The sequence below is a fragment of the Phyllopteryx taeniolatus genome, chromosome 10 (genome assembly GCF_024500385.1).
Source record: "Phyllopteryx taeniolatus isolate TA_2022b chromosome 10, UOR_Ptae_1.2, whole genome shotgun sequence".
In the NCBI taxonomy this organism is placed as follows: domain Eukaryota; kingdom Metazoa; phylum Chordata; class Actinopteri; order Syngnathiformes; family Syngnathidae; genus Phyllopteryx; species Phyllopteryx taeniolatus.
In genome coordinates this window covers 10,466,450-10,484,142 of record NC_084511.1, presented here as the reverse complement: position 1 = coordinate 10,484,142, position 17,693 = coordinate 10,466,450, and the positions used below count along the sequence as shown (strand labels likewise).

Sequence of the window (17,693 nt, the reverse complement as noted above, 5' to 3'; positions counted from 1 at the left end):
TGGTTAGGATGCCCCCCGGACGCTTCCGTGGTTAGGTGATCCAGGCCACAGGGAGGAGGCCCCATGGACGACCAAGGACACACTAGAAAGACTATGTCTCCCGGCTAGCCTGGGAATGCCTTGGGATCCCCCCGGAAGAGCTGGACTAAGTGGCTGGTGAGAGGGACGTCTGGGCTTCCCTGCTTCAGCTGCTGCCCACGTGACCCTCCCTCAGATAAGCAGAAGATGGATGGATGGAGGTTTATGGCACAGTGACCCGAATCAGGGGTTTTATTAAACAATAAAAATAAGACAATATAATTGGGGAATTGAAATTAGAGCTTTAACTAATCGAATATTTTAGTACTCAGTATACTCCAAACCCCTCTTCTGTTTGGGCACATAACCCATTTTACGCGTTATTCCTGTCTGACCACTTTTCACTCAAAGTGTCGCCACTAACAGATCAGATGGTAGTATACTGGCCATATGTCACACAGTGATTACCACTGAACAAAACTTAAGCACCTTGTATGTAAGTAACGTCAGTGTTGGGAAAGTTCTTTTTCTACCCGAACTAGTTAAAAAAAAAGTTCAATGCACCGTTCCAAAAATGAACTAGTTCAGTTCACATAGAGTTGTTGTTTGGCTATATCCAATGTTGTGTTTTGGGAATAATGCTGAAGATAAACTTCCTCCTTAAAAATCACATGCTAAATCACAATGGCAATATTTGTTTGAAAGAAAAAAACAAAAGAAAACTCATAATTAAGAGTATTTTCCAATATCGTTCAACCTCCTGATTGATGACTAGGTAGTTTTAAATGGGTCCACATCATTAAAGTTTATCGGCTTCCCAGTGACGAGGAAGTGTTGCTAAAGGTTTAGCCACATAAACGATGATTTTCTGGGTAACTACACACAAGTGTGGCTAGGAGATTTTTATACTTTTTAACAACATTGGCTAAGAGGTTTCATGACCCAGTGCCAACCCTGTATGTGTGTGTGTGTAAGTGCGTGCATGCGTACGTGTGTGTTAAGGTCTCTTTATAATCCCGCGGTCGCGCGGCCGACAACGCCCGCATTGCAACACGTGACCGACAAATTGGCCCGCGCGGCCCCCTCTGCGTAGCTTGACGCGCACACGGCAAAAATTGTTGCTGCGCATCGAACGCCACGGAGATCATCTCTCGTGATTGGTCCGTTTTAGTCACATGCTGTGATGACGTACTCAGCGTGCCCCTTGGTTCTACATACCATCTACGCCGCCGCCTTGTCGATCGATTTTGCAGCATAATTAAACGTATCATCTGGTCATGTAGGTCCATTTGTTCTAGCAGACTCTGTTCCACGATTGTCATTGTTGCTTTGTTCCTTGTTACTGAAAGGAAAGTAAAACGGCTACCGGAAATGGCCAAAAAATTGCAGAGGAAACTCCACCCTGTGGTGTCCTAGCCAGTATCAGCCGTAGCGACACCGCCGACTTGGAGGTGAACTGCAGTACATTTTCAAAACTGCGCACATGGTTTGCACTCGAGTATAAAGGCAAACTACGTGCGGGACAGCCACAGTGACGTCAGCGAGGTTGCTGTCCGCACGAGTATAAAGAAGCCTTTAGTGTGTGTGTGCATTCTCCACGCTCAGCCGGTGGAGCACGGACACCGGGACAGAACTGTCATGAGGAAAACGCCTTAAGTCCCAAATATTGGGGCCATCGTTCTGATATTTTCAAAATTTTAAGTAGGCATACATAGAGATGTCCATATAAATTTGTGTAGCGATTGCTCGTAGTTTAGGGACATTAAGCTATGTTAAGGTTTTTCTCTATTGTGAGCATATACAGTCGAGAGAGGAGTCTCCAAAAGGTCTCCAATGAAATCGAACGTTTAATTTCACCGCGATTCCTGGCTAGTCCTGGCTCACCAGGCTAGTCTTGAGGCGACGTCGCGGAGACTCGAGTCGCCAACTACTGTGCAGGACACTGAGACAGGGGTCTAAGATCTCTTAATTAAGACAACATCCACATTGCCTGAAAACCTCATTACCATAATTACTGAACAACGACCTGGTTTAATTGTTCCAGTGTTAATTACAAATGGTCTCAAATAAAACCATTCAGAATATGAGCTTTCGCTTTTCATTTACTAGCTTCAACTTTGGTTTGTAATGAGGTTTTTTGAGGGTATTGTATTAAAAGTTTTCAACAATCATGACTGCAGCTTATTGAGCCTTTTTCTCATGAAAAAAAAAAATCTGATTTTGCGTGAAACCGAAAGCAATGCATGCAGTACTTTTACTCGGCTTATTAAAAAAGGATTCCCTTGGATTTTAATTAATTTGATGAAAACATGACTTTTTCATGGCAAAAAATATTACATTTTAATCACATTGAGGGGTTGTAAAGGCAGAGTGACTCTTGTGTTTCTGGAAAATTGTCCAGCCCAAATATAGCATTTAACGTTCTGTACAATTTTCCACTAAATTCTTGTAAGAGCGCATGCTAGGATCATGCGTAGTCTTACTATTATGTGGATACATGGGAATGACTTTGCCCTTTGTGCAGCTTAGTGTGACATCATCTTTTGCGCTGGTATGCAAAAAAGAAACATTCTCCCATAAACCTGCTCTTCTGAATTCCTTTAAAAAGGTCCTCTCGTTCTCTCGATACATTCCCCCCCCCACCCCACACCCCCAATATCAACACAACAGGCCATAACTTTAACTTTAACTTTAGTCCTGTTATTCTAATGTCCTTGGCTGGGTTAAGTATCTACGTTCTGGGCGCAAAGCCCAAATGGTGTAATTGTGATGTAATCCTTCGTAGTGACTTGTAACACAAACATACACATGTAGTGTTTCTCCTCTACAGACTAGTTTGATTCAGTTTAGACAAAACTCAACCAGTGTGTGCCAGTTTTCAGACACGCACAAATACTGCTGATTCTACAATCCCAATTCCAATGAAGTTGGGACTTTGTGTTAAACATAAATAAAAACAGAATATAATGATTTGCAAATCATGTTCAACCTATATGTAATTGAATACACTACAAAGACAAGATATTTAATGTTCAAAACTGATAAACTTTATTGGTTTTAGCAAATAATCATGAACTTAGAATTTTATGGCTGCAACATGTTCCAAAAAAGCTGGGACAGGGCCATGTTTATCACTGTGTTACATCACCTTTTCTTTTAACAACATTCAATAAACGTTTGGGAACTGAGGACACTAATTGTTGAAGCTTTGTTGGTGGAATTATTTCCCATCCTCGCTCGATGTACAGCTTCAGCTGTTCAACAGTCCGGGGTCTCCGTATTTTACGCTTCATAATGCGCCACACATTTTCAATGGGAGACAGGTTTGGACTGCAGGCAGGCCAGTATAGGACCCACACTCTTTTACTACGAAGCCACGCTGTTGTAACACGTGCAGAATGTGGTTTGGCATTGTCTTGCTGAAATAACCAGGGGCGTCCATGAAAAAGACGTTGCTTGGATGGCAGCATATGTTTCTCCAAAACCTGTATTTGTGTAAGTTACCCATGCCATTGACAATAACACAGCCCCATACAATCACAGATGCTGGTTTTTGAACTTTGCATCCATAACAGTCCGGATGGTTCTTTTCTTCTTTGCCCCGGAGGACACGACGTCCACAATTTCCAAAAACAATTTGAAATGTGGACACGTCGGACCACAGAACACTTTTACACTTTGCATCAGTCCATCTTAGATGAGCTCGGGCCCAGAGAAGCCGACGGCGTTTCTGGGTGTTGTCGATAAATGGCTTTTGCTTTGCATAGAGTTTCAAGTTGCACTTACGGATGTAGTGCCGAACTTATTTACTGACATTGGTTTTCTGAGAGGCGGCACGGTAGCGACTGGTTAGAGAGTCTGCCTCACAGTTCTGAGGAGCGGGGTTCAATCCCCGGCCCCGCCTGTGTGGAGTTTGCATGTTCTCTCCGTGCCTGCGTGGGATTTCTCCGGGCACTCCGGTTTCCTCCCACATCCCAAAAACATGCATGGTAGGTTAATTGAAGTCTCTAAATATCCCCTAGGTGTGAATGTGAGTGCGAATGGTTGTTTGTTTATGTGTGCCCTGCGATTGGCTGGCAACCAGTTCAGGGTGTACCCCGCCTCCTGCCCGAAGATAGCTGGGATAGGCTCCAGCACTCCCACGACCCTTGTGAGGATAAGCGGCTCAGAAAATGGATGGATGGATGGATGGTTTTCTGAGCCCATGTGGTGATATCCTTTACACATTGATGTCGGTTTTTGATGCAGTGCCGCCTGAGGGATCGAAGGTCACGGGCATTCAATGTTGGTTTTCGGCCTTGCCGCTGACATGCAGTGATTTCTCCAGATTCTCTGAACCTTTTGTTGATATTATGGAAGGTAGATGATGAAATCCCTAAATTCCTTGCAATTGTACGTTGAGGAACATTGTCGTTAAACTGTTTGACTATTTTCTAACACACTTGTTCACAAAGAGGTGAACCTCCCCCCATCTTTGCTTGTGAATGACTGATCAATTCAGGGAAGCTCCTTTTATACCCAATCAGGGGACCCACCTGTTCCTAATTAGCCTGTTCACCTGTGGGATGTTCCAAACAGGTGTTTGATGAGCATTCCTCAACTTTCTCAGTCTTTTTTGTCACCTGTTCCAGCTTTTTTGGAACATGTTGCAGCCATAAAATTCTAAGTTAATGATTATTTGCTAAAAACAATAAAGTTTATCAGTTTGAACATTAAATAGCTTGTTGGTTGTTGGTCTGATGTAGGTTGAACATGTCTGATGTAGGTTGAACATGATTTGCAAATCATAGCTGTTTTCAATTAAATATAGGTTGAACATGATTTGCAAATCATTGTATTCTGTTTTTATTTATGTTTAACACAATGTCGCAACTTCATTGGAATTGGGGTTGTACTTAGATTGTGCGATATAAAAACATCGACCATACGACATAACCCTTGATCGTTTATATCGGTAATTAAAATTTTAGATTTCCCTCTTCGCTCACCATTACTGAGGGAATCCTGTTTAGTTTATTTTCCTCCGCTTAGTAATGTGCTTAGCGAGAGGGGAGCGCCCAGCCGCCACCCAGCCAGGCAAAGCAACGAGCTACCCCAGCCTCGAGTAGCAAACCAGGGCCCCAAGGTGCGTTTGAAGTGTTGATGATCAGTGTGTCCTGCAATTCACATTAGTTATCGGATCTAGGTGTGTTCTTCGTCAATGCTCAAGCTGAGTGAGCCACTGCTAGGAGTTGCCACAGTTTGGTTGGGTCGGGCCAGCAGTCACTGGGTGGGCCACCTGTTCTGGACAGTCTGGTATGGTCAGTGTGGTATTCTCTCGTATTTTAGTTTCAGCTCAGCACCCAGTGCTAACATGGCATTCATATATCTACTTTTTCCACACAGCTACTTTCTTTTTCGGCACTATTTTCTTCTTTTTTCTCTTTTTTAGTGCTCTTATCTAGATCCTCGTTTTTACATGGTGCCCCTAGTGTTTTGAGTAAGACATCACTGTTGTGTAAGAGAAAAAGCGAGCCAAGAAAAAGGCGGGGTAAAATGCATTCTTAGATGCAAGGGGCTTATGTTAGTAGGGTACAGCCACATTGGATGAAAACCCCCAAAAACTACTTGATCGATAAAGTAGGGTATTCCAGTCATTCACAAAGTTGCCATCTCTGAGCTCCAAGTAAACTTCAAGCCAGAAAAAAAAGTGTGGGATGAACAAATTATGACAGCTCATGCACCCACCCAGAGGTGTATAACTACTTCCTCTGAGATTTTAGCAACAACCTGCGAACATGTTGATTCTCTTTGGAGGGCTGAGAAAAGGGGGATATTTTTTATTACGGAGACCTCTCTAAGGAATCAGAAACATTTGCAGGGTGAGGTCATGCAGACACGGAAAAGTCGGGAGTCAGGATATTTCCGAGTTGCAAAGTAATGTCACGATAGCTTGTGGGGCACATGGCATCCCACTTCCCTCCCTGATTTCCTGTCTTGCAGTCAGTGTGGTCACACTTTCCTTTTAAAGCGTTGCTGGAACACAACCAGTGATTACGAGACGTTTGCAACACAGAATTTGGCCCCAGTTGTGGGAAAAGTTAATAACATAGCAGCGTTCCAACTTGAAATTTTGCATTTCAAGTCTGTGGTATCAACTCTGGTTCATTATGTTCAACTCAAATATGTGTAAAACCTTTGGGGGGAAGAGCGCATCAACCCCTCAGAAAATTCAGTTTAGTGACAAAGTCAGAAATACAGTATTTAGGCTATTCAAAAAGCCAACTTTTTTAGTCTTAAGTGATGGAAATATTGTTTAACCACCACGTTCATACAATTACTGACGCGTGTGTGTGTGTGTGTGTGTGTGTGTGTGTTTGCGTGTGTATGCGCGTGTGCGTGTGCAGCTGCATGATTTGCAGTTTTATATTACCCCGTCCCCTCCTGGAAGACGTCACCTTATCGTGGTGGAGGGGTTTGTGTGTCCCATTGATCCTTGGAGCTAAATTGTCGGGGCTTCACATGGGTGACCCCATGGCAAACAGGTCTGAGGTGAGGGACCAGACAAAGCACGGCTAAAAGAGCCCTCTGATGAAAAATATAACTGGATTGAGGTTTCCCTTGCCCGGACGCGGGTAACCAGGGGCCCCCTCCGGAGCCAGGCCTGGAGGTGGGGCTTGAAGGCGAACGCCTGGTAGCTGGGCCTGCACCCATGGGGCCCGGCCAGCCACAGCCCAAAGGGTAACGTGGGTCCCCACTTCCCATGGGCTCACCACCTGTGGGAGGGGCCATAGGTGGCCGAAGGCAGGGACCTTGGCGCTCTGATCGCCGGCTACAGAAGCTGGCTCTAGGGATGTGGAATGTCACCTCTCTGGGAGGGAAGGAGCCTGAGCTGGTGTGTGAGGTCGAGAAGTTCCAACAAGATATAGTCGGGCTCGCCTCCACACATTGCTTGGGCTCTGGTACCAGTCCTCTTGAGAGGGGTTGGACACTCTTCAACTCTGGAATTGCCCACGGTGAGAGGCGCCGAGCAGGTGTGGGTACACTTATTGTCCCACGGCTCGGTGCCTGTACGTTGAGGTTCACTCCGGTGGATGAGGGGGTAGCCTGCCTCCGCCTTCGGGTGGGGGGACGGGTCCTGACTGTTGTTTGTGCCTATGCACCAAACAGCAGTTCAGAGTACCCAACCTTTTTGGAGTCCTGACAGGGGGTGCTGGAGAGCGCGTGGTTGGGGTGGGAGTTTTATGGCATTGAGTCCCTGCGGCCCCCTCTGGATGGCCGGTTGTCGGGGCGCCTCGGTAGGGCCGGCGGACCGCCCTGGGTCCCTCGGTGTGGGACGTGTCCCATCCGCCGGGCTGCTCACGGGTGGACCCCTGGGCCTGATCCCACCCCTCAATTGATTGGGTGGGGTCATCAGCCGCCGCGGTGCGGCCACAGCAATTACAGGACACTTCTGTCAGTCTTTGTGCATGTAAAACGGTATCAATTCACTTGCGTGTATCCGCAGACACACACCCCTTGGACTCTTTAACTGGGTGTGGGGTCACGCACTTACTGCGACAAATAACTCATGAATATGCAAATCACTTGTGTATCCCCTCACTTATACTCTCGTCCTGTCGACTTTTATAATTCACATAATTAATGCCACCACACTTCAGTTGTACAGTGGGGTTCACGACCCTTGTCCTGCATGCTTCTTCTCCTTTCCTTGTCCTGTTCTATCTTGTCCTGTCCTTCCCTCACAGGGTGTAGCACTACAGCCCCATGCAACACTCATATTTAATGTTTCATTGTTGTAGATAATGTAATGATTTACTTCTCTCAGCCTGTTTACAATTAGTGCTTTGTCTTTTGTTTTTGTTTCTCTCTCCCTTCTAGAAACTTTGTTCTGTTCGACTGATTCTCAATAAACCTCAATTATAATATCACAGCGTAACCTTAAAAACTCCACTGTGACAGAGTAAAACTGCACAGTAAAACTGCATGAAAGGGATACGGATTTTCCATTCTGCTTGACCTAAAAGCCAAACAGGACAAAAAAAAAAAAAAACTTTCATGAGTGCCACACCCCGAATAGACACCTCCTTTTTTCTCATTCCACTAGATGGTGTAATTATGTAATTACATGCATATGCCAAAAAATTTGAATATCGAGGGAAAGTCTATTTATTTCAATAATTTGCTTCAAAAAGTGAAACTTGTATGTTATATTAGTTCACCACACACAAAGTGAAATATTTCAAGCCTTTATTTGTTTAAATTTTGATGAGTATGGCAGAAAGACAAAAACAAAAATACAGTATTTCACAAAATTTGAATATTTCATGTGAGCAACAAAAAAGGATATTAAACACAGAAATGTTGGCCTTCTGAAAACTGTATTAAAGTAATATGCCCTAAGTACTTTATTGGGCCTCCTTTTGCATTAATTACAGCATCAAGGCGGCGTGGCATGGAGGTGATCAGCCTTTTGGCACAATTCAGCTGCATTGCTTTGATATTGGCCTTCAGATCATCTGCATTTCGGGGTTTCTGTTCCCTCATCTTCCTCTTGACAATATCCTATAAATTTTCAATGGGGTTCAAGTCAGGCGAGTTTGGTGGCCAATCAAATACTGTTATTCCATGGCTATTAAAGCAGGTTTTGGTCGTTTTGGCTTTGTGGGCAGGTGAGGCAAATCCTGCTGGAAAATAAAATAATTCTCTCCAAAAAGCTCATCGGGAGCGGGAAGAATGAAGTGCTCTAAAATTTCCTGGTAGACAGCTGTGTTGACTGTGGACATGATAAAAGACAATGGACCCACACCAGCAAATAACATGGCTCCCCAAACCATAACTGACTGTGGAAACTTCACACTGGACTTTACGCAGCTTGACTTTTGTGCTTCTCCAGTTTTCCTCCAGACTGTGACCTTGATTTCCAAATGAAACGCAAAATTTACTTTCATCTGAAAAGAGGACGGCGGCACGGTGGAGGACTGGTTAGAGCGTCTGCCTCACAGTTCTGAGGACTGGGGTTCAATCCCCCTGTGTGGCGTTTGCATGTTCTCCCCATGCCTGCGTGGGTTTTCTCCGGCCACTCCGGTTTCCTCCCACATCCCAAAAACATGCATGGTAGGTTAATTGAAGACTCTAAATTGCCCGTAGGTGTGAATGTGAGTGCAAATGGTTGTTTGTTTATATGTGCCTTGTGACTGGCTGGCAACCATTTCAGGGTGTACCCTGCATGTTCAGCAAATTGCTACTTAGGTTGCTCCACCTGCACACTGGCCCCCCAGGGTGTCTTGATCCTGCTGAGCACCCGGGCAGTCAGTTACCAGACATCTGGCAAGGAATTAACATGGGTGCGGAGAATGTGGGAGTTTTTCAACAAACGTTACAAACTGTAATAAGAAATTCGCCGACAAACAAGGCACGGTGGACGACTGCCTCACAGTTCTGAGGACCGGGGTTCAATCCCCGGCCCTGCCTGTGTGGAGTTTGCATGTTCTCCCCATGCCTGCGTGGGTTTTCTCCGGCCACTTCGGTTTCCTCCCACATCCCAAAAACATGCATGGTAGGTTAATTGAAGACTCTAAATTGCCCGTAGGTGTGAATGTGAGTGCAAATGGTTGTTTGTTTATATGTGCCCTGTGACTGGCTGGCAACCAGTTCAGGGTGTACCCCGCCTCCTGCCCGATGATAGCTGGGATAGGCTCCAGCACTCCCGCGAGCCTTGCGAGGATAAGCGGCTCAGAAAATGGATGGCTGGATGAAAAGAGGACTTAGGACCACTGGGCAACAGACCAGTACTTTTTCTCCTTAGCCCAGCACAGACACTTCTGACGTTGTTTTTGGTTCAAGAGTTGCTCGACACATGGAATTCTACAGCTGTAACCCATGTCATGCAGACGTCTGTATGTGGTGGTTCTTGATGTACTCGCCTCGGTCTACTCCTTATGAAGCTCCCCCAGATTTCTGAATTGCCGTTGCTTGACAATCCTCTCAAGGTTGCGGTCATCCCTGTCACTTGTGCACCTTTTCTAGCCACATTTTCCCCTTCCTCACTCTGTTAATGTACTTTGATACAGCGCTCTGTGAGCATCCAGTTTCTTTTTCAATTCCTTTTTGAGACCTTTTTCTCCTTATGGAGGGTGTCAATGAGGGTTTTCTACACAACCGTCAAGTCAGCAGTCTTCCCCATGATTCTGAAGCCTACTAAGCCAGACTGAGACAATTTAAAGGCTCAGGAAAAACTCTGGAGGTGTTTTGCGTTAATTGGCTGATTTTGGACACAGGGAGTCTACAATGTTGAACTTCGTCATGATATTGAACTTCGTTATGATATTCCAATTTTGTGAAATACTTTGTGTCTTTTTATCATAATCATCAAAATTGAAACAAATAAAGGCTTGAAATATTTAACTTTGTGTGGGGTGAACTAATATAACATACAAGTTTCAAGTTTTGAAACTATTTATTGAAATAAATGGACTTTCCCTCGGCACGTTGGACGACTGGTTAGAGCGTCAGCCTCACAGTTCTGAGGACCCGGGTTCAAAACCCAGCCCCGCCTGTGCGGAGTTTGCATGTTCTCCCCGTGCCTGCGTGGGTTTTCTCCGGGTGCTCTGGTTTCCTCCCACATCCCAAAAACATGCATTAATTGGAGACTCTAAATTGCCCGTAGGCATGACTGTGAGTGCGAATGGTTGTTTGTTTCTATGTGCCATGCGATTGGCTGGCAACCAGTTCAGGGTGTACCCCGCCTCCTGCCCGATGACAGCTGGGATAGGCTCCAGCACGCCCGCGACCCGTGTGAGGAGAAGCGGCTCAGAAAATGGATGGATGGATGGACTTTCCCTCAATATTAAAAATTTTTGTCAGATACCTGCATATTAAATGTACAATGACTGATACCATCATGTCTCATGGTAGACCCCAACTGTTGAAGACCAGCCATGGCATGTGTAAAGTTGAAATTCCATCAATCCATTTTCTATACCTTTTGTCCTCATCAGAGTCACAGATGAGTTAGAGACTATCCCAACTGTCTTTGGGCGAGAGGCAGAGTACAACATGGACTGGTCGCCGGTCAATCACAGAAGTTATTATTTTCGTTATAAGTTTTGCTCCAAGTACCGATACCAAAGCCAACCGTGATTTTTAGCCGACAAAAATTATTCGGTAACATCACTTTTAAGTACCAGTATTTGGGGAAAAAAATAATGCAGCGACAGCGTTTCAACTCTGTGTCAAAAGGCCAGAAAAGACAATCTGGTTGGTATCCAAGTTGCACAAATACAAAGACAGCAAACAGAAGTGGCTGAAAACTCTCACGCTCTTGCAGGCAAACTCCTCACGGAGAAACATGATGCACACCGTTGTTTCTGGAATTATTTTGCCAACATGTCCAACAATGCCAGTCAATCGCAGGGTACATAAAAACAAACAACCATTAACACTCACATTCGCACCTACGGGCAATTTAGAGTCTTCAATTAACCTCTCATGCATGTTTTAGGAATGCTGACAGGCTTCGATGATAACAGAAAACAGTAAAAGCTGTCTGTCGCGACCAAAATCCATACATCTTCCCGAGGAAAATAAACAAACGAGCAACACATGCACAAAATGCAGCAATACTAGTTAATTTACAACAATTGCCTCTTCTGAACAATCTATATTTCCCCCACTGGCTGTCCTTCAAAACAGAATAAAAACGAATGTTGTAGAATCATCACATACAACTACATCATATCAAAGCGACAGTTTCTGTTGTTGTAATACTGAATTCCAGTTTAGGGGAGGACAGAACATACATGTTATTGCTTTAATGCACAAACCCAAAAAGCATGTACAAATAAAGGCATTGAGATTTTAAAAAAATAAATAAATTTAAAAAAAAAACGCCTGGTACTTTCTGCAGTTGAGTGAAGAAACGCCCAGGCCACAATGAGTAAATCAAAATACCAATTACGTAGGCTGACTAAAGAGGTGTTATATTCCCCACAGGTAGGGCCGCACCACAAAGCAATGAGTCAACAAAGCTACTTTCAACATGAGCAATAAAAACGCGGAGGGCCAACTGTCACAACAAGAAGGCTCTCAGCAGTACTTTTAGGGGGAACCAATTGACGGGATGATCACATGATGCACTAAGTGCAAAGCACAGCACAAAGATAAAACATCTCTTTAATGCAACTCCGAAATCTATCTCCTGCACTCACACTTCCACGTCAATAACAAACTGCACTAAAAACAAGATTGCAAGAGAGTGTATGTTTCCTTATTGTTTTAATATGATATATGACACAACACCATCGAGGCTTAAATCTCCAGTGTAAAAATGGGGGGACGTGTGGATTAGCGATTTTCGCCACTCTTTTTTTTTCATGTAACATCTCCAAATGAACACATACCAGCTTTTTGTTTCTGCCTTCATCCTCGCTGGACTTCTTTTTAGAAGCTTTATTGGGGTCGTCCCCACCACTTGCTTGATCCATTGTGCCTCCAAAATTGTATAAATTCCCTTCTCGAATGACTTCACAAGAACTCCGCCGCAACAACAACAAAGTTGGCAAACTTCACTCGTAAGCTCTTGTCAACGAGTCACGTGGTAACACGATCCACGTTTAAGTCTTTTCCATATCCATTCGGTTTAAAAGAAAAATAAAAACAAATAAGTGGAAGTGTTGCGAAAAGTAGTATCCGTGTGGATGGGGTGTCGCTTTAAAGATGAAGAGGCGTGGTATCCGTTCAGCATTAATTCTTCTTTGTCGCTCTCTGTAATAATATTCAAAAAATATCTTTAGATTTAAAAAAAAAAAATTTGCAAAGCTGGTACTTTAAAACAAATAGGAATCCCGTAAAACCAGTTTCCCAAATAGTCTGGTTAGTATTCAAAGTACACCCAAATACAGTGAGTGCAGAATGCACTGGAAAAAGCGACTAATAATTCACAACAAGTCATTTTAGTTTATGTTAGAACAGTCAGCGTAGCCCTGTTTACATGATTAACGAAATTAACTTAAAAGGCGTTTAAGTTAGCTGTAACATAGTAACGACCACACTAATTCCATAAAAAAGGACGAATAGGAAGACAGGGTAGTAGTTTTTAGCCTTTATGACCGAGGCGATTAGCCACGTAGCATCACCCAGACTGATCAGAATTAATATCAATTGTAACAATAGTCGAAAATCACCGTTGTTCTTTCTGGAATAATTTGCAAAGCTGTAAATCTAGCCACGTTAGCGTACATGGAACTTCGTCGCCACTAGAACGTCAAATGCTTGATTGCTAATAGTACACGTGAGTAAATAGGGCAAAACAATAAGTTACAGTATGAAATTGATAAATATAGTAATGTGTCTAGTAAAACTCACAGTATCCCATCCTGGTCAAGATCGGCGCAACCAGACATGAATGCCAGGCCCACGCTACCTCCCGCCCACTCAATTCCTAATGGTTGGTGGGCTGGATACCCGACGGCTATTTGCCCGATGTGGTGTCTGTCAAAAGGTTAGAGGAGTGTCGTTGTGTGTACTGTAAACGAGGAGGTTCAAATCTGATTTCACAGCAAGTGGATTGCGCCGAGTCAAAGCCGTAGAAAGAAGAACAGATCTATAAATATCAGGAATTGTGAGATATAGCGACGTCACACCGGAAGTAGTGCGGAAATCTCTGACAACAAAATCCATTTAACGTACCGTGTTTCCCCCCCTTCCACACGCACACACGCGCACACACACGCTCACGCGCATATTGCATCAGTGATTGTGCAACGTGTATGTCAAGATTACAACCGAGTTATATAATAGTGTATTATGAAGGACTGTCTTGTGTGCACATATTAAAGAAAGGATGGATGGATGACTCATGACATTATTACAAGTGTAAGAATAAGTTTACCACTGTAAAGCATAAAAAACCCTGTATTAAAGGAGACCACAGTCACCATTGCTCTGGACGGTAGACCCCAAGTATTTAAAGTCCTCCACCCTTGCTATCTCTTCTCCCTGTAGCCTCACTCTTCCACCACCACCCCTCTCATTCATACACATATATTCTGTTTTACTTCGGCTAATCTTCATTCCTCTGCTTTCCAGTGCATGCCTCCATCTTTCTAACTGTTCCTCCACCTGCTCCCTGCTTTCACTGCAGATCACAATGTCATCTGCAAACATCTTCGTCCATGGGGATTCCATTCTAACCACATCTGTCAGCCTATACATCACCACTGTAAACAGGAAGGGGCTCAGGGCTGATCCCTGATGCAGTCCCACCTCCACCTTAAATTCGTCTGTCACACCTACAGCACACCTCACCACTGTTCTGCTGCCCTTGTACATGTCCTGTATTATTCTAACATACTTCTCTGCCACTCCAGACTTCTGCATGCAGTACCACAGTTCCTCTATGGGTACTCTGTCATAGGCTTTCTCTAGATCGTCAAAGACACAATGTAGCTCTTTCTGACCTTCTCTGTACGTTTCCATCAACATCCTCAAGGCAAATAATGCATCTGTGGTACTCTTTCTAGGCATGAAACCATACTGTTACTCGCAAATACTCACTTCTGTCCTGAGTCTAGCCTCCACTACACTTTCCCATAACTTCATTGTGTGGCTCATCAACTCTATTCCTCTATAGTTCCCACAGCTCTGCACATCACCCTTGTTCTTAAAAATGGGCAACAGCACACTTTTCCTCCATTCCTCAGGTATTTTCTCACACGCTAGAATTCTATTCTACCAGCTGGTCAAAAACTCCACAGCCACTTCTCCTAGATGATTCCATACCTCCACAGGAATGTCATCAGGACCAACTGCCTTTCCATTTTTCATCCTCTTTAATGCCTTTCTAACTTCCCCCTTACTAATCATTGCCACTTCCTGGTCCACTTGACTCTTACACTCTCCCTTCTCTCTCATTTTCCTCATTCATCAACTCCTCAAAGTATTTTTTCCATCTAATCTAGCACACTACTGGCACCAGTCAACATATTTCCATCTCTATCCCTAATCACCCTAACCTGCTGCACATCCTTCCCATCTCTATTCCTCTGTCTGGCCAACCTGTATAGATCCTTTTCTCCTTCTTTAGTGTCCAACCTGGCATAAATGTCATCATATGCCTCTTGTTTGGCCTTTGCCACCTCAACCTTTGTCCTATGTCGCATCTGAATGTATTCCTTTCGCCTGTCCTTGGTTCTCTCAGTGTCCAACTTCTTCTTAGCTAACATTTTTCCTTGTATGATTTCCTGTACTGTGAGGTTCCTGCTAGAAGATACACAAAGTACTCTACTGCCTGCCTCTCTGATCACCTTGGATGCAGTGGTCCAGTCTTCTGGAAGCTTCTCCTGTCCATCGAGAGCCTGTCTCACCTATTCCTGAAAAGCTGCACAACACTCGTCCTGTCTAAGCTTCCACCACATGGTTCTCTGCTCTGCCTTTTTCTTCTTAATCTTCCTCCTCACCACCAGAGTCATCTTACACACCACCATCCTATGCTGTCTAGCCACACTCTCCCCTACCACTACCTTACAGTCGGTAACCTCCTTCAGATTACATCATCTGCACAAGGTGTAATCCACCTGCGTGCTTCTACCTCCGCTCTTGTAGCTCACCCTATGTTCCTGCCTCTTCTGGAAAAAAGTGTTCACTACAGCCATTTGCATCCTTTTTGCAAAGTCTACCACCATCTGTCCCTCCAAGTTCCTTTCCTGGATACCGTACTTACCCATCACTTCTTCATCACCCCTATTTCCTTCACCAACATGTCCATTACAATCTGCACCAATCATGACTCTCTCTCTGTCTGGGTTGCTCAGCACTACTTCATATAGCTCCTTCCAGAATTTCTCTTTCACCGCTAGGTCACATCCTACCTGTGCGGAATAGCCACTAATCACATTATACATAACAGCCTCTATTTCAAGTTTCAGCCTCGTCACTCGATCTGATACTCTTTTCACCTCCAAGACATTCTTAGCCAACTCTTCTTTTAAAATAACCCCGACTCCATTTCTCTTCCCATATACACGATGGTAAAATAATTTAAACCCTGCCCCTAAACTTCTAGCCTTACTGCCTTTCCACTTGGTCTCCTGGACACACAATATATCAACCTTTCTCCTAATCATCATGTCAACCAACTCCCGAGATTTTCCTGTCATAGTCCCAACATTCAAAGTCCCCACATTCAGTTCTAGGCTCTGTGCTTTCTTCTTCTCTTTCTGCCGAAGAACCCGCTTTCCACCTCTTCGACTTCGACCCACAGTAGCTGAATTTCCACCGGCTCCCTGCAGGTTGACGGCGCTAGTGGCGGACGTTGTTAACACGGGCCACGACCGATCCGGTATGGAATTCTTTGGATGAACGCTCATATTTGTTTGGCAAAGTTTTAAGCCGGATGCCTTTTCTGACGCAACCCTCTGCATTTATCCGGGCTTGGTACCGGCCTACAGGGCTGCATCAGTTTATGAAATGATTCGTTCTTTTAGCTTGGTTGCCACCGTGAGACAAGCTAGCGAGCGAGTCGGTTGGGAGCGGAAACGGAACTGCTGAAGCGTTCTGTCACTCACTTCTAAATCTTCGGCGAGTGACCAATGAGCAGCCAGCGTGTAGGCGGGGGCGGGACTTCAATAAACGTACTGCCATATGATTTGCGATTCGCCAGCGTTGTCACTCACTTCAGCAAATAATCAATGAGCAGCCAGTGTCAGGCAGTGCCGTGCAGGCGGGGAAGGGACTTTAGTGAACTGAGTGATTCGTTCAGTGAACTGGTGTACTGAGGAACTGAAGAGTGATTCGGTCCATTGTGATCCGCTAAGGAGCGATGTACTCGTACGATGAGTGATCCGTTTGCGCAAGGAATGGCGTGCTACGCAGTGAACATACTCATTAGTGATTTTAACCGCAAGTCCTGACGTCCTCGCGGGGATAGCTTTCATTAGCAGCCGTTTCTTCAAGCAAACGGCTAATGTTGAGTCAGTCAAGCGCATGAAAACAAGAACACACGGGGGGGTGGGTCGGATGGGGTCTCCATAATCTTAACAGAGTACACATAAAGTCCTAAGAGGACAGGAGGCCGACATGCAAGTTAGATTCGCCAGTGCAAGGTAAACTGAAGCGGCAGCAGAAGGGAGTTTAAGGTGGGAGATTTGTTTGAAAAGATCCATCCATCCATTTTCTACCGCTTATCCGAGGTCGGGTCGCGGGGGCAGTAGCTTTAGCAGGGACGCCCAGACCTCCCTCTCCCCAGCCACTTCATTCATCTCTTCCGGGGGGATCCCGAGGTGTTCCCAGGCCAGCCGAAGGATGTAGTCTCTCCAGCGTGTCCTGGGTCGTCCCCGTGGTCTCCTCCCGGTGGGACGTACCCGGAACACCTCACCAGGGAGGCGTCCGGGAGGTATCCGAATCAGATGCCCCAGCCACCTCATCTGGCTCCTCTCGATGTGGAGGAGCACCGGCTCTACTCTGAGATCTTCCCGGATGACTGAGCTTCTCCCCCTATGTCTAAGGGAGAGCCTGGACACCCTGTGGAGGAAACTAATTTCATCCGCTTGTATCCGGATCTTGTTCTTTCGGTCACGACCCACAGCTCGTGACCATAGGTGAGGGCAGGAACGTAGATCGACCAGTAAATCGAGAGCTTCGCCTTTCGGCTTAGCTCCTTCTTTACCACAACGGTATCCCCAAGTATCTTGGGGTTT

At 45.0% G+C, this 17,693-nt stretch overlaps 1 protein-coding gene across 8 annotated transcripts in view; it reads right to left on the bottom strand.

Annotated features, from left to right (window-relative positions):
• Window positions 1–13,510, bottom strand: part of diaph2 (diaphanous-related formin 2) — a 563,702-nt gene extending 550,192 nt beyond the window's left edge. For 6 of the 8 annotated variants that reach the window (XM_061787877.1, XM_061787869.1, XM_061787876.1 and 3 more), the window contains exons 1-2: window positions 13,363–13,510; window positions 12,399–12,762 (exon numbers count right to left, since the gene is read on the bottom strand). In XM_061787877.1, the coding sequence (XP_061643861.1) occupies window positions 12,399–12,482 (84 nt within the window). In that variant the 5' untranslated portion in view covers window positions 12,483–12,762; window positions 13,363–13,510. Of the gene's footprint in view, window positions 1–12,398; window positions 12,763–13,181; window positions 13,334–13,362 lie in introns of those variants that run through there. The other 2 variants (XM_061787870.1, XM_061787871.1) reach the window with 2 other exon arrangements.
• Window positions 13,511–17,693: the final 4,183 nt, after the last annotated feature.